Below are 26,168 nucleotides of genomic sequence, written 5' to 3' on the forward strand. Positions count from 1 at the left end.
TCCTCTGGAAATTCCTCCAGTATTTCCTCTGGAAATTTCTCCAGGAATTTGTCTAGAAATTCCTCCAGGAATTCCTCTGGAATTTTCTCCATGAATTCCCCTGGAAAATCAACCAGGATTCGATTGGAAATTACTTCAGGAATTCCTGACAATTTCTCTAGGAGTTTGGCTAGACATTCAGAAATTCCTCTGGAAATTCCTCCAGGAATTCCTCCAGAAATTTCTCCAAAAATTCCTCTATAAATTCATTCAGGAATTCCTCTGGAAATTCCTCCAAGAATTCATCTGGAAATTCCTTCAAGAATTCATTTGGAAATTCCTCTAGGAATTTCTCTGGAAATTCCTCCAGGAGTTTTTATGAAAATACTTCCAGAAATTTCTTTGGAAATTTTTCAGGAATAACTCTGGAAATTCCTTCAGAAATTCCTGTGCAAATTCCTTTGGAAATTCTACCAGGAATTCCTTTGAAAATTTCCCTAAGAATTTCTTTTGAAATTCTTCCACGAATTTCTCTTAGGAAATTAATCCTGGAATTCCTTTGCAAGTTCCTCCAGGAATTTCTTTGGAAATTCCTTTAGGAATTCCTGACAATTCCTTTAGGAATTTGTCTAGAAATTCCTTCAGAAATTTCTCTAGAAGTTTATCTAGGAGCTCCTCTGGAAATCTTAGCAGGAATTCCTCTGGAAGTTCCTCCAAGAATTTCTTCGGGAATTCTTCCAGGAATTCCTCTGGAAATTCCTTCAGAAATTCTGATGAAAATTATCCTAGGAATTTCTCTAGAATCTCTTCCAGGAATTTCTCTGGAAATTATGTCAAGAATCTTTTTGAAAATTCCTTTAGAAAATTCCTCTGGAAGCTCCATCAGGAATTTGTCTGGAAATTCCTCCAATAATTCCTCTGGAAAATTCTTCGACAAGTTCTCCAGCAATGTCCCTCAGAATTTCTCTTGTTAATCACCTCGGCATCCTTCCTCTGGGACTTCCTCCAAGGACTCACCTGGGACTTCCTCCAATAATTCCTCTGAGAATTACTTCAGAATTTCCTCTGAAAATTTTGCCAGAAACTGCACTGAAAATTTCACAAAAAATTGCGCTGGGAATTCCTCTGGAAGTTTCTCCAGAAGTTGCTGTTGGAGTTTATCCAGGTATTCCTCTGGAAAGTTTTCCAGAAACATCCAGGAATTACTTTGGAAATTCATCGAGGAATTTCTCTAGGAAATCTTCCAGGAAATCTTCCAGGAAATCTTCCAGATACTGCTCCACGAATTCCTGCATAATTTTATCAAAGAAAACCTCCTGGAACTCTTCTAGAAACTGCTCAGGGAATTCCTACAGAAATTTATCTATGAATTCTTCTAAGAATTTATCCAGAAATTCTTCTAAGAATTTCTCCAGGAATTCTTCTTGGAATTCTTCCAGCAATTCTTCTAGGAATAGATGTGGAATTCCTGTAGGAAATTCCAGTGGAATGCCTGTAGGAATTCCCAGAGGAATTCCTGCAGGAATTCCCAAAGGAATACCTGGAGGAATTCCTTGAAGAATTCATAAAGGAATTTCCAGAGGTATTCCTGGAGAAATTCCCAGAGGAATCCCTGGAGGAATTCCCGAAGGAATACCTGGAGGAATTCCCAGAGGATTTCCTGAAGGAATTCCCAGAGGATTTCCTGAAGGAATTCCCAGAGGATTTCCTGAAGGAATTCCCAGAGGATTTTCTTTAGGAAATCCCAGATGAATTCCTGGAGGAAATCCCAGAGGAATTCTTGGAAGAATTTCCAGAGAAATTTCTGAAGGAATTTCGAGGGGAATTCCTGGAGGAATTTTCAGAGGAATTCCTGGAGGAATTTTCAGATGAGTTCCTGAAGAAATTTCTAGAGGAATTCCCGGAGGAATTGCCAGACGAATTCCTGGAAGAATTCCTGAAGGAATTCCCAGGAGTTCGCTCCTGAAGGAGTCCCCAGAGAAAACTCATGGCTATACCTCCAGAGAGAACTCCTGGAGAAATCTCCAGTAGAATAATCTTGAGGAATCTTCAGATCGAACACCAAGAGGAATCTCTAGAAGTAATTCCTGGAGGAATCCTCTAGAAGAATTCTCATGAAAAGATACCTGATGGTACTGTTGAAGGAATTTCCAAAATTTTCAGAGGGAACTCTTGGAGGAGTTTCTCATAGGGCACTCCTGGAGAAAATTACCAGTGGAAGCTCCTAAAAGAATTCTTCAAAGAACTCTTGTAGCAATTTTGGAGCTAAGGAAACATAAAAAACTCCTGCAGGGATTACAAAAGAGAACACTGGAGAAATTAACCAGAGGGAACACCAGGAGGATTCCCAGATGGATCCTCTGGAGGAATCTCCAAAGAAATACTCCTGGTAAAATCCCCAAAGGGAACACCTGGAGAAAATTCCCAATGAAAACTCTTTGAGAAATTCCGCAATGAGAGTTCCTGTAGAAATTCCCCAGAGAGAACATTTAGAGAAATGCCCAGGAGAAATTTCTGAAAGAATCTGCAGATGAAACCCCTGAAGCAATCCCCAGAAAGAACTCCTGGAGGAATTACCAGAAAAAAACTTACTTGTGGATTAAAAAGGAACTTTGGAATTCCTCAAGGAACTCGCTCTGGGAATTCCTCAAGCAGTTCCCTCTAAGGATTCCTTCAGGAATTCCCTTTTGGGAATTCCTCCAAAAGTTCCAGCTTGTAATTTCTCCAGGAGTTTTCTCAGAGGTTTCCTCCAGGAGTTCTATCTACGAATCCTTCAGAAGTTTCTTCTGATTAATTCCTGCAGTAGTTCTATCCAGGTATTCTCCAGGGGTTTCCTCTGGTAAATTCCTGCAGGTGTTACCTCTAGGGAATTCCTGCAGGAATTTCGTCTGATGATTTCTTCCAGGAGTTCCCAATGGGGAATTCCTCCAGGAGTTCAAACTGGGGAATCCCTAAAGAAGTTTTCTTTGGAGAATTTCTCCAGGAGTTCCCTCAAGGCATTTCCCAAGCAGTTCGCTATGGGGAATAACTCGAGTTCCTTCTGGGTACATACGCCTGAAGGATTTTCCAGATAGAACTCCATGAGGAACTCCCAGACGGAACTCCTGGTGGAATCTTCAGAGCAAATTGTTTGAGGAATTCACAAAGGGCACATTTGGAGGATTTCCCTGATAAACCTCATGGAATAATTTCCACAGGGAACACCTGGAGGAATTCCCAGTGAGAACTCCTCGAAGAATTTCCCAGAGAAAGCTCCTGGAGGTATTTCCATATGGAACTCCTGGTGGTATTTCCAGATAAAAACCTGGAGGAATCCCCAGTGGGAATGAAACACTCCAGAAAGAACTCCTGGAGAAATTTCCCATAGTTACCTGATGGAGGAATTCACTGATGGAACTCCTGAAGTATTTCTAGATGGAATTCCTGGAGTAATCTACAGAGGGAACTTCTGAATGAATCCACAGAGGAAAGTCTGTAGGAACTCCTGAAGGAAATCTGAGAAGGAACTCCTGGAGGAATTCCCAGGCGAAACTCCTCGAGGAATCTCCAGTGCAAACTGTTTGAGAAATTCACTGAGGACACTCCTGGAGGATTCCCTAATGAACCTCCTGTTCCACAGGGAACATTTTCTTTAGAGAATCCTTCAGGAGTTCCCTCTGGGGTATCCTACAGGTTATGAATACGGAGATCATTTTTCTAATCTCTGAAGATTCGGGATTCTTACTTTGGATCATCTTTGGATATGTCAGAATTTTCAGTTACACCCATAGATCACTTCCTACATTTATGATCTTGCTATTTTAAATAATAATGGATTTGGTAAAGAAAATAATCTTTGTGCGGTGCTGGTATATCTTTGGAAGCCCAAAGATGATAAGAAATTCAATATCTTCAGATTAATGAAAAAATATTCAAAAAGGTATGTCATTTCTAGAAAATCGTTCACTGATTATTTTTTCTCATACATAAAATGTTCTTTCAATAAAAGAACGTATGTAATTATTGCCGACATATTAAAAAAAGTGTTGAAAGAATTTCCCATTTCAACTAACTATCACGTGTTGTGTTAGCAAGTACCATACCCGCCCGCCCGGTCCGTCGAAACAGAAAATGAATGTATCGTTCGATGAGATGAACACATTGCGCTTTTGTTGTTGGCTGGCTGGTTTTTCGATTCTCACCTTGCACCCGCATGCTGCTGTTACAGCGGGGAACGTTTGCGCTCGAATTGGAAAAGCAAAAAGTATGCTATGAAATTATTTTTTCAGTATTCTAAATTGCACCATCAGATCGGAAATTTTATAAGGAATCTTTTGGCATATTCAAAAGTTTATACTTTCATATAAAAAAATCAAATAATCTTGGGTGCAACGCCCGCACCCGCAACAGCGCATCAACACATGCATGTCCTACGCTGCGTTCGGAAGAATCGAGTTCATTTCTACGACTAGGGTGCGGCTGTGGTTTGGTCGACTGCTTTTACCAAACAGTTGGAAACAAAATTGAAAATAGTAAAAATACAAAGAAAATATAAATTAAAATAAATACTAGGCGGTGATAGTGAGCAACCTATTTGAATACGAGCTAATTTGTTTATGAATCCCATTGTCATGTACTCAATAGAATACCTTGTCAACCCAGTTATCGAAATAGAATTATAAATCAAACTGCCAAAACAACTTTCGTATGACGAAAACAAGATGGTTTCGAAAGAATTTATTTTTCTTTTATTATAGTTTTTGCTAAATATATACTATTTATATATTTCAAAATAGAAGAATTTATAGAATCCTTCAGAATTGACCGATGATTTGTTCTGCTACATGGATTACTCCATGAATTCATTGGTCTGCTCCGATGGGTTCATCGGTCGTTTCGAGGCGATCGTATCTCAAGAAATGGTAAGATTTATGAGATTTTTGCTAATTATTGATGCGGATTCTAAAGAGCTTCGAGAATTTCAGAGATTTTTTGTCGTAATTTTTATTCAATTAGATTATTCTTTATGAAATTCTCTATCGACGGATTGTTTCCGATTTTCGAAATTTGGCCGAAATCGGTCCCTGGCACACAAAATAGGTAGAAATGTCATAAGATGTTGGAAGTTTTTCGTCACTAAAAAGACATTCCAGCCAAAACTAAAAGTCTAATCAAAATGGTTTCTTCACAGAAAATGATCTTCAATCAATTTCGAAGAGACGGATTGATTCCAAATCTTTAAAAATTTGACCAATAATTGCCATAACTGCTAAAATAGTTAGCCGCGCGCACCAGAGAACACCACAGACAAATCTCGGGCGCGCCACTGCCTTTCCTCTTAAGGCCCTTTTTGGCAAGCTGTGGAAGTTGTGAGGATTAACGATTTGTTCCACGTAATTCATCCATGAATGTGATATGGAATGCTCCATGGCAACATAGTCCAACATATGACAACATATAAACATATACACATGCATGATGGACGCATTGGTTACGCATTGCAATTCTAATTATCAGCTCAAGCCAACTTTCGACATACCACGGCGTCATACAACTTATCGAACCGTAAACGCTAACTGCTAAGTAGTCGCTAAACTGCCTTAAATGACTCTCCTCATTCTCGATCATCATTCCCTAAGCCACGCTAAAAAAGTAACGAAAGTTTCCTGTCATTCTCGATAAACCGCGTGACTCGCTTGAGCTTACCTCTACTTTAACTGAAATGAGAATTTTAAAATGCACAGTCATCAGCTTACGAACGGTACGAGTGCGGAATACAAATCAATCAAACACCCGTATACACAGAAAAGTAAACCATTAATGCCGGTCATCGGTTAATCGACCATAAGTGGAGGAAAGCACGAAATAACACATTTAAAAGTTGACAAAAAGCAGCGTTGTTGAGGCAACGTGGGCATTTACGCGCTTCTGTCTATGAACTGTGAATTGCGTCAATATGGAGAAATAATGGGTAACTTACTGCGAGGTACTAGATTCATGACGAAAGTAGGAAACTTTTAGCTTTGACATTGAACTTATGCCCGTGCCCGGTATGATCGGTAGATACTTTTCTTATCATGACACGCAGGTCTCACCTGCTGCTAGTATGATTTTGTGCTTATAATACCTCTAATGCCTAGTCATTGAAGGGAGCAAACAATCTAAACTGGGCGCTTCCCGATCGGCTTGCATGCTAATGCAAATTACTTCAGTATACTTAAGGAGGAGGTTTTACCATGCAACCGTTAACTGTGCAATAAATCAGCGAGTCAATTCGAAATGTTCACACACGGGCGAGTGTGCAGTAAGCAAATGTTGAGTATGGCTGTCACATCATCGTTGCAACGAAACAAACCCTCAGTAGATCAAAAATAGGAAACTTGTTTCAATAATGATAAAGAGTTAAAAATACTACTAATGTCACTTGATTAATAGACTTGCTCGAAGGACATAATGACTCGAAAACCCAAGGCGGTAAACATTAGGCCTGTCCACTTTTCCAAAAATGTTCTCTGGTTCTCAAGTCCACCCGCATATTTTGATTGGCATCCTAAAAGAAGAAACTGGTCAAAATTTCAGCCAAAGCCATTGAAATTAAGAGGTGCATCAAATCTTTTTTATGTTTTTCGACTATTTTTGATCTTCAAAAAATCATAACTACACTAAAACTTGTCAAAATTTTATTCTTTTGGCAGAAATTGAAAGATGTACTTGTTTGCTACAAGTTCTCCAAATAACGTATCCCAATAAAATTAAAGCAAATATATGTAATCATCACATTTGTATTTAATCAGAAAAACCTTGAAAAGTTGATTTTTTGATAGATTTTGTTCTGGAACACCCTAATATACGTAATAAGTTGACAATTTTAAAAGGGCATCATATTGTTCAATCTTTGACATCAATGCTGTAGAAAATGAGCAAAAATTGTTAAAATTCAGAAAGCCATTGTTTGTAGGGATCTATGACATTTGGTCGAATGAAGTTTGGTCGAAAGTACGTTTGGTCGAAAGGACATTTTGTGGAAGAAGAAGCATATGACATTTAGTCGAATGGACAATTTGTCGAACGAACATCTGGTCGAAGGGCACTAATCGATAAAAAGAGATTTGAGTGGAAAATAATATGATAGATTTCGGCATCATAGTTTATATGTTACTGAACTTATTTTAGTACCGTTTTGGCTAAAATTCAACAAATACTTTACTCAAATAGCGAAAATTGACAAACAATTACCTTAACATTTCATTAGATAGGATGAGCGTTTAGATACAAATCATTTTTTGGATAACTGTTCTTTGAGCGGTACACAGCAAAAAAAATCTCAAAATTACACCCGACGTAAACAAATTTGACATATGAATTTCTATTTCATCTCACTGAATTTTACATCAAACAATTTCTTGTATGGAATGTTGGACGCAAACTTCATACTGAGAGCAAGCTATAAATTTAAAAACTGACGAAAAAATGTATGCGATATGACGGGGTCCTTTTGTTACAGATTTTTTTATGCTGTGTAGAGTATATTTCAGGAGCTCTGGGTGATCGGACCGGTTATTTGCATGACATATAAATAGTAAAAGGACACAATAGTTCAGTACTAAATTGGGATCTGAAGAGCCTTCTTGATCAGCATAAAACACTGACACGCAAGTTCAATGGCTACTGCGTTCTTGTTAAAAAAAAACTGAACCCGTTTAAGTCATTCCTGGTTCGCGTTAAGTTCAAATGCAACACTGCGTCAAAAACAGCCTATGTTTAAAAGAAGGAAAAATCTCTGATGAAAAAGACTGCAGCTATAACATCCCAGCAAACACAAAGTCTTATATGATGTTGAATAGGATGCTAAAGTGGAGGCCATATAGGTACATGCTTCCATTTAATCGCGTGTAAAGTGTGCGTATATCGCCTCCACTTTTGCATCCTATTCAACATCATATGCGATCGTGTGTTGACTGGGATCTAAATACCAAACGGAAGAACAGCTTGTGTTCAAAAGGAGAAATTTCTTCTTAAACATAAAGCAGTTGGTACAGGAAAACGCAATGAAATTAATAAAAGTGAAAGAATAGCCTATGTTTCAAAGAAGGAAAAAACATGATAAAAATACAACAGCTATAACGTTCAAATACAGTATAAATACGAAACTTGAAACAATAGCCTATGTTCAAAAGAAGGAAAAATCATTGATAAAAAATCGCAATCATAATAATCACTCTTAGCATAAATAACAAACTTGAAAGAGCATCATATGTTCAAAAGAAGGAGAAATATTTGATGGAAAATCAATTACTTCAACAATGGCAACAAAAATTACATAACATAACAATATTTGCTTTTTAATGTTTATTATTATGAAACACGATTAAATTGCTATACGACTTAACGTCCATTCGATCTTATGTACTTTCAACCAAATAAGTTCAGTAACATATAAATTAGGATACCGAAATCTATCTTATTTTTTTCTACTCAAATCTCTTTTCATCAGTTAGTACCAGATGTTCATTCGACGAATTGTCCATTCGACTAAATGTCATATGCTTCTTCTTGCACAAAATGGGTTTCGACCAAATGTTCATTCGACCAAATGTCCTTCCGACCAAACGTACTTTCGACCAAATGTCATTCGACCAAACGTCATTCGTCCAAATGTCATTCGACCAAATGTCCTAAAGCCGTTTGTAGAGGACCCCTTGTAATAGGTTTTCTCTTATAACTTTTTCTATGAATTTTTAGGATTTTTCGAGTGTTCTATAAAGTTGTTCTTTGTGATGGAATACACCTCCTTCTGCCTTTTTCTTTGTATTGGAATAACGCTCCAAGTGGAACAGCGCTTGCATTTCAACGGGGGGTGAAATCCTAAAAAGACTCCCTGGAGGAGTTTTTGGTAAAATTCTTTTTATTTTAGAGGAACCCCTGGAATGATTATAATACTCCTCCAGAAATTATAACTGTAATCTCTCATGCAATTACAGCTACACCCTACATACAAAAAAAAGCTGATATTATTTGAGAAATTCCAGCAACAATTCCTGAAAAAATCTGAAAAAATATCTGAAGGAATCCTAGCAAGAATTTCAGGTGATGTTGCAAGAGAAATTCCTAAAAGTATCCTTGCAAAATCTCTGGAGGAATCACAAATGGAAATCCTATAGGAACCCTTGGAGGAATTACATGCAGCATATGGAAAGGGGCAATTTCAGCAAGAATTTCGAGAGAAACCCCATCATTAATTTGTGGAGGAATTCGAAGAGAATTTCTCAAAAGACTTTTGCTTGGATTCCTCCTAAAGTTTCTCTTTGCATTTTTTCTGTGCATTTCTACAAGAATTCCTTCAGGACCTCTTTTACGAAAAAAAAACTCTAGAATGCCCAGCCCACAGGAATTTCTACAGGTTTAGAATTAGCCTTAGTTAAAATTCTAACGTGTATTTAATTACAAAAAAGGAACTTCTACAGAAGTTTCTTCTGTGATTTTTACAGGATTTTTTTTTCAAAACATTCCCCTACAAATTTTACTTTAAATTTCTCCAAAAATGCCTGCTAGGTTTAATCTACGAATTCCTCAAGTTGTTCCTCTAGTAATACCACTTGTAATTTATCAAGAATTCTTCTTGGATTACTTTTAAACATTCTTGTTGGAATTCATTGAGTTATTCTTGAAAGGATTCATCCAGCAACCACTACGTTAATTTCTCTATGGGTTCCTCCAGAAATTCACCCAGAGATTTGTTTCAGTTATTCCTTCAGAATTTCTCTTGCGCTTCTTCCAAGAATGCTTCTAGGGATTGTTTCAGAAATTCCTCTTCGTTTTCCTACTGGAAATCCTCTTCAGATTCCTTTGAGAAATTATGTTGAAATTGCTTCAGATTTCTCGAGGAATTCGTGGTGGGAAATCTCTTGGAAGTCTTGCTGGGATTCCTCAAGCAATTAACGACGGAAATTATTCAGCAATGCGTGGAGGATTCTTAAGAGCAATTACTGCAATAATACCATCTGGTAATGCTTGTGAAATCAATGCAAAAATGCTTGGAGAAATCCTGGTAGGAATTTCTGAAGGAATTCCAGCAAGAATTCATGAAGATATTCCGAGAGGGTTTGAATGTTTGAACAGTTGAATGTTTCTCAAAGGGACAATTTTCTAGCACAATCTCATCAGGCATTCCTTGAGGAATTCTAAGAAGATTTCTCAAAAGATTTGTCCAGCAATTTTTGTAGGGATGACTGCTGGAGTTCCTCTCTGAAGATCCCTCTAAGGATCCCTCCAGGATTTCTTCCTGGAATACTTCTCCAATGATTCCTCTAGGAATACCTCTTGCAATACATCCACTAAACAGCAGGAATTTCAAAAATACTTTCTGGAACAAACTGGTGATCGATCGACTGTAAGGTTTAATCTTATGATTTTCGGCAACGCAGTCTTTATTGTATTAAACGAAATTTAAGCTGTCTGCCCGACGTTTCGACGTTTCTGAAGATAACACCAATCCAGTGTCGGAACTTCGGGCAGATAGTTTAAATGTCGTTTAATACAATAAAGACTGCGTTGCCGAAAATCATAAGACTTTCTGGAATTTCTTCGGGAATTCTTGCTGAGATTTCCATGGAATAGCTCTAATAAATTTAAATATTCCAGGAGTTCCATTCGAGTTTCCATCCTTCTATTCTCTTAAGGAATTACTGGAGGATTTTCGGAAAGAACTCCTGGAGATCTCTTGGAAGGTATTCGTTGAGGATTCTCGGAAAAAAAAATCATGGAGGGTTCTCGAGGGTTCCGAAAGGATTTTTGGTAGAAACTTTTGTGGATTCTCGGAAGATACTGCTGGATGATTCTCGGAAGGAATTCCTGAAGGACTTTCAGAAGGAACTTGTGGAGGACTCTTACGAAGGATTGTCGGAGGGAATTCCTGGAGGATTATCGGGAAAAACTCCTAGAGAATTCTTGGATGGGACGCCCAAAAGGAACTCTTGAAAGATTCCTGGAAGGAACACCTGAAGGGTTTCCAAAAGGAATTTCTGGACGGAGCTCTTGAAGGATTGTCGAAAAGAACTCCTGGTGAATTTCCGGAAGAATTGTTACAAAAATAAAAGAAATTAATTATTACAAAGGATTATCTTATCACAACACATAGAACCTTATAAATGCATAAATTAGGAACATCACAAATTGACGCAGCACAACACATAACATAAATGTGCCCTGTTATCCACATGGATAACTCCTTCCGATCACAGGATGACGAGGTTTCATTTATTGATTTGGGTCCATCAGTCATCCTGGACTTGTATTTTAGTTGGCAGTATGCCTTTTAGTTCACAGCATTTGTCGCTGCATTCATAGCTTGGTTTTGTCTAGGAAAACTAACCCTAATCGGGCATCCCGTTTCGGGTTTCGACACTTGAGCTCAATAACTTGAAATCCGTGGCAGGGAAAGGCTTACATTTCTAGTACTTGACCTCTGCCCGAAATAGCCTGAATGTTGGCAATCAATATTGGATTGCATTTCATGTACCCCTATTTAGTCAGAACCTTATAAATGTACATTAAAACTCGGGGAATATTTACTAGTTAAAATAAAACATATAACACAAAGAACGCACGAATGTTAAACTTTAAACACATTAAACAATTATTTTGTCTTATAATTGTAACAAATATTTATACCCGTAACAGAATCTTCTGATGGATTTCCGGAAGGAACTGCTGGAGAGTTCTCGAAAGGAATTCTTGAAGCATTCCCCGAAAGGAACTTCTGAAGGATTTTCAGAAGGAACTCTTAGAGGACCTTGTATCGACTTTTCACCCTCATTCTCTGGAGGATTTTCGGAAGAAACTCCTGGATAAAACCCGGAAGGAACTCATGGAGAAATTCCACAACCAACTTTTGGAGATTTCCTGAAAGAATTGCCCGGAAGAACTCCTGGTGAATTACCGGAAAGAACTTCTACTAGATTTCCAGAAGGAACTCCTGGAAGGTTCCCAGAAAGAACTTCTGGAGAATTCCTAGAAGCAACTCCCAAATTCTCCAAAAGAACTTCTGGTGGATTTACGGAAGGAACTCTGGGAAGATTCTCGGAAAGAACTCTTGCAGCATTCCCGGAAGAAACTTCTGGAGGATTCTCGAAAGGAACTCCTGGAGGAATTCCTGAAAGAACAGCTGGAGGATTTCCGGAAGGAATTCCTGGAAAATTCTCGGAAGGAACTTTAGGTGGATTTTTGGAAGGAACTCCTGGAGAACCCTTAAAATGAATTCCTGGAGGATTCCTCAAAAGTATTCCTGGAGGATTCTCGGGAGGAACTCTTGGAAGATTTCCCGGAAGCAATTCCTAGAGAATTTCCCGAAAGAGTTCCTGAAGGATTCTTAGAAGAAACTCGTGGTGAGTTACTGGAAGGAGCTTTTGGTGGATTCTTGGAAGGAACTCCTGGGAGGTTTCCAGAAGCATTTCCGGAAGGAACTTCTGGATTCCCTGAGGAACTTCTGGTGGATTTTCGGAAGGAACTTTTGGACAATTCCTGGCAGGAACTCTTGCAGAACTCTTGGAAGTAGCTCTTGCAGTATTCCCGGAAGGCACTTCTGGAGGATTTCCCGAAAGAACTTCTCAAGGAGTTCCGGAAGGCATTCCTTGAAAATTCTAGAGGATTCTAGTAAGATACTCCTGTGTATTCTCGGAAGGAACTCCTGGAGAACTCCCAAAATGAACTGCCAGACGATTCCCAATAGAAACTCGTGGAGGACTCTTGGGATATCCTGCTGGATATCCAGGAAGAACTCCTGCAGGATTCTCGCAAGGAACTCAAAGAGGATTGTATGAAAGAACTTCTGTGGACTCTCAGAAGAAACACCAGGAGGACTCGCAAGATGAACTTTCAAAGGATTCTCGAAAGAATTCCTAGAGAGTTTCCAGAAAGAACTTCTGGAGGATCTTCGGAAGGAACTCTTCGAGGATTCCAAGAAGGAATTCCTGGAGAGTTCTTGGAAGAAACTTGCTGAAGGATTTCCGAAAAGAACTCCTGGTGGATTCTCAAAAAGAAACTCCTGAACGATTCGTGGAAGGAACTTTTGGAGGATTCTCGGAAGGAGCTCATGGAGGATTCTCGTAAGACACTCCTGAAGGATTCTTGGATTCTTTTGGATTCTCGGAAGGAACCTTTAGTGAATTTCCGGAAGATATCCAAGAAAGAAATTTCAGCTGTTCCTCGTGGAAACCTTCCGAGACTTCCTTTCGAGAATCCTGCATAAATTGATTCGGGCATTTTTCAGCAGTTCCTTCCTGGAACCACAGGACTTCGTTCTGGAAATTCTTCAGAAACTCCTTCTAAAAAAATTCAGGAGGTTCCTCCGAAAATCTCTGAAGAATTCCTCCTATACATTCTCTTTCTGAGAATCTTGCACGAGCTCCTTTTTGGAATTATAAAGAAGTTCCTTCCAAGAGTCCTCAAAGATCACCTGCCAAGAATCCGCCAGAAATTCACTCTGAGATTGGTACTAGAGTCTCTTTTTTGGGAATCATCCGGGAATTCCTTCTCAGCATCCTTCAGGAATGTCCATTCGGCAAATTCTGTTGGAAACCCCAGAAAAAAATTCCATATGGAAGCCCTTGGATTCGCTTGAGAAAATCCTAGCAAGAATTCCAGGAAGAATCCCTAAAATCAATTCCTAGAAGAATCCTTTGAAGCTATTTGTGAAGTAACCCTCTGAAGGAATCCTTGAAAAAATCCTAGAGGAATCTCCAAGTGAAATTGGAAAAAAGTGAAAAAAGCAGGATAAATTCCTGGATAGAACCTCTAGAATTCCTGGAAGCAATTTCTAGAACAATTCATAAAATGAACCCTTCGAGAAACTCTAGCATGGGAAACCCCGGAAAACTCTAGATCAATCTTGAAAGCAGTTGGTTCCGGATTTTTAAACTCTGCTTCTACTATGCTTCCCTTACTCTACTAAAAATTTAGTCAATTGTTTCAAAATAGTCCTTCTGCCCAAATATATAGGTACACTAAGGTTTTTTTACACGGTTTTTTTACACGGTTTCTCGAATTACACGGTTTTTTTTTACGCGGATTCGAGAATTACAACGTTTTTCAACTTTCTCGCGCTAAGTGTCTAGAAGGGAACTCTTACTAAAAGGAAGAAAGGGGATTTATAGGAAAGGGTTGCAAGAGAGTTGAAAAGTGGTTTTAGTTAGAGGCGGATGATGATGCAAATGGTCTGCAGGGATGGGTGGAGGGGGGGGGGGGGTCTGTTTGTTGAAGAGAAGGGGGTTAATATATGGGGGGCTAGGAGGTGTTAAATGGGGGGGGGTTTCCTAAAAGTGATTTCTGGAGTATGGTTCAGCGTCCTACAGGTCCATGGAACATAGTTCTGAAGAGAAGTAATTTTCAAGGATATTCTAGGGCATCCAAGAACTTCCGCGAACAAAGGCCTTAAGATCTACAAGCGTTATCGATGGATTGTAGTCACATTACTGATACGGTGCAACATCCTACAGGTTCTTAGAGCATAGTTCTGTAGATACGTAGTTCTTAAAGATATTCTAGGACATCCAAGAACTTCCGAGAGTACAGGCCTGAAAATCTACGAGCGTATTCAATCAATTGTTGTTACATTGCTGATACGGTGTAAAGCCATACAGATTAATGGAACACGGAGATGTCATTTGCAAAGAGTTCTAGGTCATCCAAGAACTTCCGCGAGATAAGGCCTTAAGATCATAATCAAGCATAATCAATAGATTATTGTAATATTACTGATGCGGTGCAACATCCCACATCAATTAATTACTGCTATATTATTGATGCGGTATAACATCCTACAGATCCATGGAGCATGGTTGTGTAGAAAACTACTCCTCAATATGTTCTAGGTCATCCAAGATTGTCCGCGAATAAAGAATTCAAGATCTACAAGCGTAACAAATGGATTTTTGTTACATTACTGATACGATGTAACATCCTACAGGTCCATGGAGCTCTGAAGATATGTTATTTTCAATGATATTCTTGGGCATCCAAGAACTTCCGCGAGCAGTGGCCTTAAGTTCTACAAGCGGGATCGATGGATTGTAATTACATTACTGTACTATACATATCGATAGGTAATTTGAGGAATTATGTTACCAAAATATAAATTCTGGACCACAGCTGCAGTATAGATGCAACTGGAAAGTACGGAAATAAACATGCTTTTCTAATTGCGACGGAGGAAAGTGTACACACAACCAAGCTAGGTAAAAATGAAGAAGGCAACGGGTGCGATGAGGGCTGGCTAAGTAAACATCACCGTGTGTGTTCAGGCACTGGTTTTATTTAGTACCCGTACACAATGATGGGTTAAGCTAGTCGCGGTAGAAGGGTTGATCGATCACTTACCGCTTTAGCGTACGCTTTGCCAATTCCATCGGTTGCTCCGGTGACCACTGTAAGGGAGAAAAAGAAAAGAAAATATGAGATATTTAGTGTCACAGTTAGTGCGCAATGATGCGGCATAACGGATTTGCTGGTGAGATCCAGTCCCTAGCCCACCCCTAACAGCTAGAACTCACTAAGATCGAAACAGCTCTAAGCGAACCAGCTCAACCTAATACCTATGACACATGCACAGCACATGGTGTAATTAGTTTTCTACGTGATCAGCGAGGAAGCTCTCGGTGAAGGTTGCGATGTAAATTAACGGGTTATAGACAAGAGCTTGAAAGCTGCAGTTCTTCCTGATAGAATCAAAGTTGAATAAAAGCTCAGTAGTTTAATGGAAAATTAAAATCGATAGTTTTTTGTCAAGTTCGATTGAACGTTCTAAAAACTTCCACAGAACTATAAAAACTTAAATAAATATTACATGATCGCAAAAAAAGTTTCCGTTCGTTAGCCTCAACGGTATAGTAAACATCGTTACATCCGAGAGAAGCGAGAACACTTTAGGGGCTAACAGGGAGTAATTTACGATTACGACGCGATGCGCTCACAATCGCACCATTAGTATTACCTATAACCAATGATCACTCATCATTACCGTCGTCGGATAGGGGTCATAGGGATCAGCGATGCTTCCACCTTCATTCATGTTCTAGACGTCCCACCGACGCGGCGTTGGATCACCCTCATCCTCTCCTTGACATTTGCGCTTCCCTCGGGATCGCCGGATTATATAACACACCTGATCGGATTGGGGAGTTGCGTGTTGTCAACCAATATGTACCTAGTAGGCTACGACTAGCACGTAGTAGAGGGATCCCAACCATCCCAACGGCGAACAGCGACGATCAAATCCAGGGTAGGTACTGTTTTAATGTTAGTGCGTGCGTTTCCCTCAGCTGGTTTCACGGAACTTGGTTTGCGTCACGGAATTAAGCACGGTAATTGATGCAACACGTGTGGGATTTGAATTCAATTGGCATTCCAGTTGCTATGGCAAGTAGGTAATGGGGAAATTTGAAAGACAAAACTATCACAGTAGCCTATAAAGATAGTAATAAGATAGTAGTAGATAATAGTAAGATGCATACCACATTTTATCATCGCTATTTCAAGATGCAAAAATTCACGCGATGATTTAAATACATTGTATCTTGCTTTTTATACAATATGAGAGGAGATTCGATAGTGTTGAATAAGGTTCAAATTTTCATCCCTCTTGACGAGTTTCACATCATTATAAAGAGGCTGTTTTGATGGGATGGGCAATTGTATATCCGGTCTACGTAATATTAATGAAGTGCATGTATCGCCAGTTTTCATACTCACCGCATCAACGAATGTGGTACTAACTGGTCAATTAATGCTAAGAAGTAAAGCGCAAACAAAATTCAGGAAAAATAAAACACAGCTTGATATAATGCTGGTCAAATATTTTGTCTATGTAACGATTAGTCACGAGAGGTTCTCGTGCTCATGGACCTAATCAAAGGATCAACCTCTACTCTGGATGGAAACAAGCCATTCGGAAGGAAATCCTTGGTGGAATTTCTAAATGATTCCTTTTCCTAGGATCCTAGAATCCGGGGAAATTCTGAAGGAATTCCTTGACAAACTTTTGGAAGAATCTGTGAATGATTTTCTTAAAGAACACCCTCAGAATATTCAGGAGTTCCTGAAGAAATCCATGCATAACTTCTTGAGAGATTTCTTGGAGAAAAAATAATCCTAATATATACCTGAAAGCATCGAAGGACGACTTTCTGAAGGATTTTCTTTGAATTCTTGAAAAAAAAAAATCATGGATGAATTCCTGAACAAATCCGTTGATAATCTCCTAAAGTATTTCATGGAGAACATTGTGAAAGAATTCCTGGATGACTTCTTGAAGAATTTCCTGGCATCCCAGTAAAATACAACCTACTGAAGGGATTCCTCTAGCAATTCTTAAAATAATCCTAAAAATGCAGGTATTTCTTGAAGAAATTCTTGAGTGCATCCCTGGAAAAAATGATGGAAGAATTTCTGACATAAAGGAACCTCTGAATATTTTTTTAAAGATATCCTAAGAAGAATTTTACTCGGAATTTCTGTACGAATCACAAAACGAATCCCCGTTACAATCCCTGGAGGAAATCCTGGAGAAATCTCTGGACGGCTTCCTGGAGTAATGCATGAAGAAATTTCTGAAGGAACGCATAGAGAAATGCCTGGACACTGGAGAAATCCCTGGTGGAAAAACTCCTGAATGAATTCCTGGAGTAATTCCTGAAGAAATTCTGGGAGGAATCCCTGGAAAAATTCTGTGAGAAATCTCTGGAGGATATTCAGCAGAATTTCTGGAGAATATTCAGAGGAATTTCTGAAGGAATTCCTAAGGTAACTCCAGGAGGAGTCCCTGGAGGAATTCCTGGATAAAATCCTGGAGCAATTTCTAGAGGAACTCCTGGAGGAATCCCGAGAGGAATCCCTAGAAGAATCCTTAGGTGAATTTCTTGAGCAATCTCTAGAGGAATTGCTGAAGGAATTTCCGGAGAAATCTCAGGATGAATTCCGAAAAAATCCCACGAGGAATTCCTGAAAGAATTCCTAAAGGAGTTTCTGAAGAAATCCAAGGAATACGTACTAAGGAAATCGCAGAAGGAATTCTTGAAAAAAACCCCTGAAGGAATCCCGAGAAGAGTTCAAGGAGAAACTCCTAGAGCAATCCCTGTACGACTTCCTAAATAAACCCCAGGAAGAATACCGGAAGCAATCCCAAGAGGAATTTTAAAAGGAATCCCCAAACAATTCCTGGAGAAATTCCTGGATGAAATCCTGGAGGAGTTCCTGAAATAATTCCAGAAGGAATTCTTGAAGGAATCCCATTAAAAGTTTCTGGAGGAATCCTTGGAGCAATTCTTAAAACAATCCCTGGAGCTGTTTCTGAAATTATCCCAGAAGGAATTATCGAGTTAATCCGTGAAGGAATTCCTGAAGAAATCCCTACAGGAATTCCTGGAGGAATGCATGGAAGAAATCCTGGAAGATTCCCTAGAATAATCTTTTTTTTTTTGGTTTTTGTTAACGAGTATTTTAACCCTCTAATACCCAAATTTTTATTTTAATCTAAATAAATATCATTTTTCGTCATCTAAAATCGATTTAAACATGTTTTGGAAGATGATTCTTCTTAATTCTCGATTTTGTGATGTTCGGTTTTTGATTTTTCTAATTTTTATTTTTGAACATCCCCACACTTTAATATTTTTCCTGGAAGCTTCTTTGGGATATGGATTTTTTGAGACGAAAATATTTCGAGATTTTGGGATTATTGTTGAAGTATTTTTATTTTTTTTCATGGAAAATTTTACTTTCCGTGCAATTTTAAGGAAAATAATTTTAGAGTGTATTTGACTCCCTTAAACTATTTAACTATGATTGAATGATTTGAGAAAATTTTAAAATATGTTAATTTTAGCGATTCAATACAAAATAATCAATGATTTCTTAAAGGTGACAAAAACATCATTTTTTCAATGATTTTGAAAAAATGTAAACACGCTTCAAAATACATCAAAACCATTTTAATATATACAGAACAGTCCTAAATATCACCCAAAAATATAATATTTTTTATTGTCTACGAAACAAAAAATACAAAACGCTCAAACTATACCCCGTCTAAAGGCGGGGTTGGGTATTAGAGGGTTAACAGTAAGCTAATTCTACACTTTCTAGAAATATCACTGGAGGAGTTCCTAGAGAAAATGTCTCAATCCCTAGCATAGAGGAATCTCTGAAGGAGTTCTTGGAGCAATTCTTGGAAAAAAAAATTTCTGCAGGAATAGCTGGAGGAATTTCTGACGGAATTCTTGAAGGAATTTCTGACGGAAATATCTGGCGAAATTCCTGGAAGGTTTCCAGGAGAAATTCCTGGAGGAATTCTTGGAGGAATTACTGAAGGAATTCTTGGAAGAACTCCTGGATCAACTCCTGGGGGAATTTCTGAAGGGATTCCTGGGGCAATTCCAGGAGGAATATTTGGAGGAATTTCTGGAGAAGTTCCTGGATAAAATCTTGGAGGAAGCCTGAAGGAATTCTTGGAGGAATGCCTGGACGAATATCTGAAGGAATGCCTGGGAGGAATCCCTGGAGGAACTCCTGAAAGAATCCCAGGAGGAGTCCTGGAATCCCAAGAGGAATTCCTAAGGGAATCCATAAACAACTTCCTGGAGGAACTCCTGAAACACTAACAAGAAGAATTGCTGGACGAATCCCATGAAGAGTCAATCCCTGGAGCTGTTCCTGAAAGAGTCCCGGAATTCCTGAAGAAACCCCAGAAGGAATCTCGGATACGATCACATGAGAAATTCCTTTGAAAATCCCAGGAGAAATTTCTAAACAAATTCCTGGAAAAATTTCTGTAGGAATCACTAGAAAAAAAGAATAAATAAACCATATTTGAATTAATTTTAAAACAAATTTTTGAAGGAATCCTTAGATGAACTTATATTTTTTATTTTATTATTTTTCAGAAGGAATGACTGGAATTATTTTTAAATACTCACTGGTATAATTTTCTGAAAGAAATCCTGGAAGAAATTCCTGCAGAAATAATTCGAATGATTCCGCATGGAATTATCGGGCGAATTTGTAGTGGAATTCCTGAAGAAATATATGGAAAAATCTCTGAAGTTATCTCCGATGGAATACCAGCAGGAAAACGGTGATATTCTTTTGAGAATCCCTGGATAAATTCCTGAAGGAATTATCGAAAAAAGCTTTGGACTGGAATAACTTGTTTTGTATGCAGTTTTAATAGACATAAGATTAGATGGTGAGCATTTGTGAACATTTTTCGAGTTTTTCCTGCGCTATATATGCATATTTATAATTTTTGAATTCCTTTGGTTAGAATTGGATAGAATGCTTACACCTTACAGAAATATTTTGATCATAGGGTATCGCGCCACTTGGGCGGTGGCTTCTATATTCGTCTGTTTTCCACTATAACTCAGTCAATTTTGAACCAATTGACTTGAAATGTTGTACACTAGTAGATACTATACCTATCTCACCACATTCCAAAAGTTGTGTCAATTGGTTCAAATTTGACTGAGTTATAGTGGAAAACAGACGAATATAGAAGCCACCGCCCAAGTGGCGCGATTCCCTATATCACTGGGACAAATTCCGTCAACCTATATAAATAATAATGGAATGGTGTATGTATGTTACGAATAGGCTCGGGAACGGGCCAACAGATCTAAACCATTCTTTCAGTGTTTCATTCGTGCAGGGCTCCGACGTTTTCGTAAGAAAATATAATTGGGAAAATCGACCGGAAACACACCGTAAACAAGAAAGTTTGAAATTCCATTTTGCGGGGCATACTCTAAAATGCGCATTCTGCCGTCAGGAACATAAACAAAGTTGTGAACTGCATGATGTTGGCCTTGAAGGGTCACAGAGGAGGTGGGCTCTATCAGCGAAATGGGAAGAATGTGCAAATTTAATGAAAATAAACAAATATTTACGTAGGGCCGACTTGCCACACAAAACACAAATGTTTACATTAATTTTAAACAAATCTTATGTAAACATAAACTACCAGAAAACAATATAATATATTAGGCCTGGACAAAATGACAATTTGTTTGATTTTATCTCAAATATTTTAAGTTTTACCATATTTTTTTCTGCATGTTCAGTGATCCTCAGTCTTACTGTCTATGCGGGTTAAAATTGAATTTTATAAGGACACTATGGGCCTTCATTTGTAGGAATTTACTTATTTATGTAGGGTGACGTTGGATATTATCGGCAGGTTCGTTCTCTTCGTCATTGGGGGTTTTATCGACCAAAATACCTGCAACTTGGCCGTATAATTTAGTTTCGTGTATACGTGTAGTGAATGTGTCGAAGAAATCTCAATCTCTCTTCAACCCACAACCGAAAAAAAACCAGTTTAAGACATTTCGCTTAGTCATCGATTGTGTTTTTATTTTTGATTTTCTCATAAAACCGTTCCAGATTGCAGTTCCAGTTTTGCTCAGCGCTTCTTTCCTGAATATGTAAATACAGTGGCTTTTCGGTTTTATCACTAGTCGTTTTAATCACTACTCGCCCAAATTCACGGTTTTCTGTTCGATTTTATCACGATTTTCATTTCGTTTTTATCACACTTGTTTTAAAACATTCCGAAATCAATATAAACTCAATACAGCATTGTCCAGTCCACCAAAACAGTAAATAAATATAAGCTACGACTTATATATTTTGCAGCTGAAGAATTTTGGATAAAAAATTTACATTTATTTCTCGTTTCGCCAAATTCACGGTTTCGTTTATATCACGGTAAAATTTTTTTTGAGCGTGATAAAACCGAAAAACCACTGTACTAGATACAACTTTCACCATTGTAAAAGTGGACCGATCGACCGATGTTTCCTGTCCAAATTCCTGATATATCTACGCTCGATATGACTGAACCTAACAATGCAGAGGCAAAAAAAAACCGTGTTTCTTTTCTTATCTAACAAATAAAACCGGTACTGGATGGTTCGTTACAGACAGCAGCATATAGGTGACCTTCCGCTAAATTTGGCTGGACCTGTATGTGGGTCAACTAGTGACGCGAACCACATCGTTTGATATAAACTAGTTTTGCATGGAATGGCTAAAGTAAGCTATGTTTAGCAGTATACATCTGGATTGGATTGGTCAACCATATTTAGATAGTATCCAGTTGATTGACGGCCTCCCGCTGTATTTTGTATTATTATGATCTGTGGATAAGCTTGAACTGACCTACCGATTCGATAGCGAAAAATTAAGTGCCATGCTAATGTTCCCGAATTTGTATCTATTATTGAACTTCTTACGAGGCTTTTTGACGTCGTGCCATAAAAGTACTGTGTATTAGCGACATTAGGTACCTGTCACAAGCATTTTTATCATGACACAATTACACCTGTTTACAACATTTTTGAACTTGGTGAGTTGATTAATCATTTTTTAGCTTTTTCATGCCCCGAGTCCGAAAACACAATAAGGGGATTCACTGAACAGCGGAAATAACTGCGTAAGCCATGATTATCTGAATATTGAAATATTTTAAGAAATTATGAATGAAATAATCATAGTTTGTCTTGATGATCGCGACGTTTAATCAGGATCATATTTAATCATCGGCTTACGTTGTTTAGTGAATCCCCCAAATGAAAACAAAAAAATCGCTGGATATTAAAAATTGATTTTTGTTATATTTTAAAGCAAAGTTGCTCACTTCACTATTTTCCGTAACCAATGCAATGCTCTGATTGAGCTGTTTTTTTTTAACAAAAAGAACAAACTGCCAGGCAGAGAGACACACAGACAGAAATCCTTTTTTATATGTATAATATAGACTAGCTGTGTATTTTTAAAATAATTCAAAACTATTCGTCCAATAGAACACAATAAAAACAAGAACTCTTCATTTGAAACCCCCAAGTAGACATGTTGTCACTATGACGTGAACTCCGAAAAATTGGTCGGACGAAGTTAAGGATCTGGGACTTTTGCTAGATAAAAGATTAACTTTTAAAAACCACATAAAAATATTCAAACTTAATATAATAAATACAGTGACCCCACGACCAAGTGGAGGACGATCTGCGGACCCTACGCAGAGTGCGGAACTGGAGACAAACAGCCATGGACCGAGTGGAATGGAGGCGGCTACTATGTACAGCAGAGGCCACCCCGGCCTTAGCCTGACCGGTAAGGTAAGTAAGACCCCACAATTTATGAATCGGCAAAAATGACCACAGTTTATGGAACACTCATTTGATCAACATGGTGATTTATAAATAGTGTACAAAATTAAGGTGAATCATCGGTGTGGGGTCACTGTACATTAAGTGTTTAATAAAAAAACAAAACTCGCCAAAAACTATTTTTTGATCCTATAAACTAATTTACAGACCGACCATGTTGTATGCTGTCCCAATATGGTCGAACTGTTGCAATACCATTTTGCACTGACGCTTATAACAACTGTTCAAACGCAAACGCGTCGCACTGCACATCGCTTCACGCAACTCCCTACTATGTCACCGCCGATAGGCGTAACTAGAGCTCATAGTCCCCCGAAAAGGTGGAAATTGCTGCAGAATACCAAACTCAGGAATACAAAAAGCAATACCTACACCCTGAATGAGGTACTTAGGGGCTTTGCATAAGAGGTTAGATACCTAAAATAACAATTGGTGTGCGTTCTACGAATACCACGTGAATAATGACATCAGGTATTGCAATACCTCAATAATAACCGAAGATTTTTCCATAGAAATTAATAGTGGTTTTACCACAATCGCGTGACACCTCAAGCAGTCTTCAATACTAAACTAATAACTCATTGAGGTATTTTTTGCCAATGACTCAATTCCTACACAATATCAAAATAGGCTATTTCCACTACCAGGATAACCGACCAATACCTTGTCTTGGTATGATATCTGACTTTGGTATGCTGCAGCTATGTGTCAGTTATTCGTTCCTGCTCAGCCCATAGCACAACGGATTTAATCAGTGCCATGAAAAGGACGCATAGCCGTAAAGAGATCTCATTATGTAGCTCATTGGAGGTAGCTTGTGATGCCATGCGACTTTCAGTATGACATTGACAGGCATGTTCGAAAGCATCCTCAAAACTACATTTGAGCATATACAACTAAGTGTTAAAAACCCTAATTAATCTACCTAGCGGTGATGGCGCCTTTCTCGTGCCTTCGAAAACACATTTCAAAAAAACTCAAGTGACATGTTGATAAATATCACACTTTCATACGTTTAACAGAAATCCATTTCATGGCATCAGAGATCATATCGTTTATCTGGTTTTTGATTTTTGAGCCGCAATCATGAAATTTGAGCCGCCATTTAGGATTTAAATCCGGCAGCTTGGAAATTATGGTCGCTATTTTTGGACTCCAGACTCCAGGACCAGATACACCCATATTGAATGGTTTTATTGCATGGTTTCAAGTTCTAAAACTCCATTAAACAGTTGCCATCTTGAATTTTGAGACGCGATCTCGGATATTTTGGTCGCCATCTTTGATATTTTAATCGTCATTTTTGGACTCCAGACATCTTTTTATTACCAAATATACATATATTGCATAGTTTTAGAGCCTGAAACTCCATTAAACAGACGCCATATTGAATGTTGAACCGCCATATTGAATATTCTGGTCACGGTCACCATTTTTGGACCCTGGACATCTTCACCATACCAAATAGACCCATATTGCTTGGTTTTGGATCCTAATATTCCATTAAACAGCAGCCATCTTGAATGTTGAACCGCCATCTTGGATTTTAGACCACCATCTTGCATATTCTGGTCGCCATTTTTGGAGTCCAGACCTATTCCCCATACCAAATATACCCATATTGCATGGTGTCAGCTCGTTAAACTCAATTAAACATTCGCCATCTTGAATTTGGAGCCAGCGTCTTGAATATTAGGCAGCCTTCTTGAATTTTGGACCGAAATCGTGGAATTTCTGGTCTGAAGTGTTCGTTTCCGCATAAAATTCGTAAAGGTTACAAAAATCGCCGCATTTTCATGTGTTGCATGATGGGGCTTGGTTCAGTTTTATATACGGCCAGTTCTACCGGTGCTGGTCCGAATCACTGAAATGACCATAACTCCGGAACGCCTCGACCTATCCTAACCATTTTTAATAGCAAACAATGTGGTAAAATTCCGGTTCGATTCGAGCTATAATCCGAATAAAAGCCAATGGGAATTCCCCCCCACTTAAGTGCCTTAAAAATGAGTGAACTTTCTTTGCGCACGGACACACATACATACATCATCTCAATTCGTCGAACTTAATTGATTGGTATATGTGGCTTGACCCTCCGAGCCATCTGTCGAAAATTGTTTTTTTTTTGAGTGAATATCTAGCTTTTCAGTACACTTCAATGTATAAGAAAGGCAAAACAATACTTTCGAGCTTATTTGTTTTAGAAAACAAAGTTATTTAACTAAACCAATAGATTGAAAGATCTTCTTTGATAGAAAATTTAAAACTTTTGAATGGTTAAAAAGCTGCGATAAGTTTGACCATTTTCAAGTAATAGCCAGTTTGAGGCAAGCAAAGTCAAAAACATGTTAAGTTCAATTACCGTATTACCCCGCTAATACGACACCGACTGTTGTCGTATAACCGGGGTAAACTTTTAATTCGACAAACTGATCACCCTACACCACCATGCTCATTGAAATTTGGCAACTCTATTTTTGTTTTTGTTTTGATTTCCGGATTTGTTATGAAACATAATTTCATCAAATATTGCGGTAGCGCGAATGAAAAGCTCGTTCTTTCTACGATTGTTGCCATCCTCAGTTCATTCCGGTTGGTCTCCAGGCGGTTTGGGTGTTGAATAGCACCAACTCAGAACTCCCGAAATTTGCGGCTGCAAGAGGAGTTGCTGCGGGTGCGAGTATAAGCACAATATCAAACTGTTTTGCATTTACAGTGTACATCGCTGTGACATTTGAACACTTTTTAATTCAACACGTGTCGTATAAGCGGGGTACGAATTAAAAAGTGTCGTATTAAAACGTGTCGAACCAGAGGGGTAAGACGGTACTACGTAACGGTTGAAATTTGACCATATGCGCATACATTTTTTTTCACCATTTATGATCCTCTATCACTCCTTAAAAAGTTTGCATTCACCCATCGGGACCCCCCGGAACCGGTTCCGGAACACTACTGCTAACCGTTCATCGGGTTACCAAAAATGCCGCTATT

General features: G+C 38.4%; 2 protein-coding genes across 9 annotated transcripts in view; one reads left to right on the forward strand and one right to left on the reverse strand.

Annotated features, from left to right (window-relative positions):
* LOC115259784 (SKI family transcriptional corepressor 2-like) overlaps positions 1-26,168 on the forward strand; it is an 833,559-nt gene that overhangs the window by 157,964 nt on the left and 649,427 nt on the right. The gene's annotated exons all lie outside the window — the stretch shown is intronic.
* The window catches only part of LOC115259476 (very-long-chain 3-oxoacyl-CoA reductase-like), a 67,563-nt gene that overhangs the window by 36,478 nt on the left and 4,917 nt on the right, over positions 1-26,168 (reverse strand). For 3 of the 4 annotated variants that reach the window (XM_062846564.1, XM_062846563.1, XM_062846565.1), the window contains one exon: positions 15,331-15,377. In XM_062846564.1, coding sequence (XP_062702548.1) covers positions 15,331-15,377 — 47 coding nt within the window. Of the gene's footprint in view, positions 1-5,296; positions 5,317-15,330; positions 15,378-26,168 lie in introns of all 4 variants that reach the window. The other variant, XM_062846566.1, reaches the window with a different exon arrangement.

Source organism: Aedes albopictus, chromosome 1 (assembly GCF_035046485.1).
Source record: "Aedes albopictus strain Foshan chromosome 1, AalbF5, whole genome shotgun sequence".
Taxonomy (NCBI): domain Eukaryota; kingdom Metazoa; phylum Arthropoda; class Insecta; order Diptera; family Culicidae; genus Aedes; species Aedes albopictus.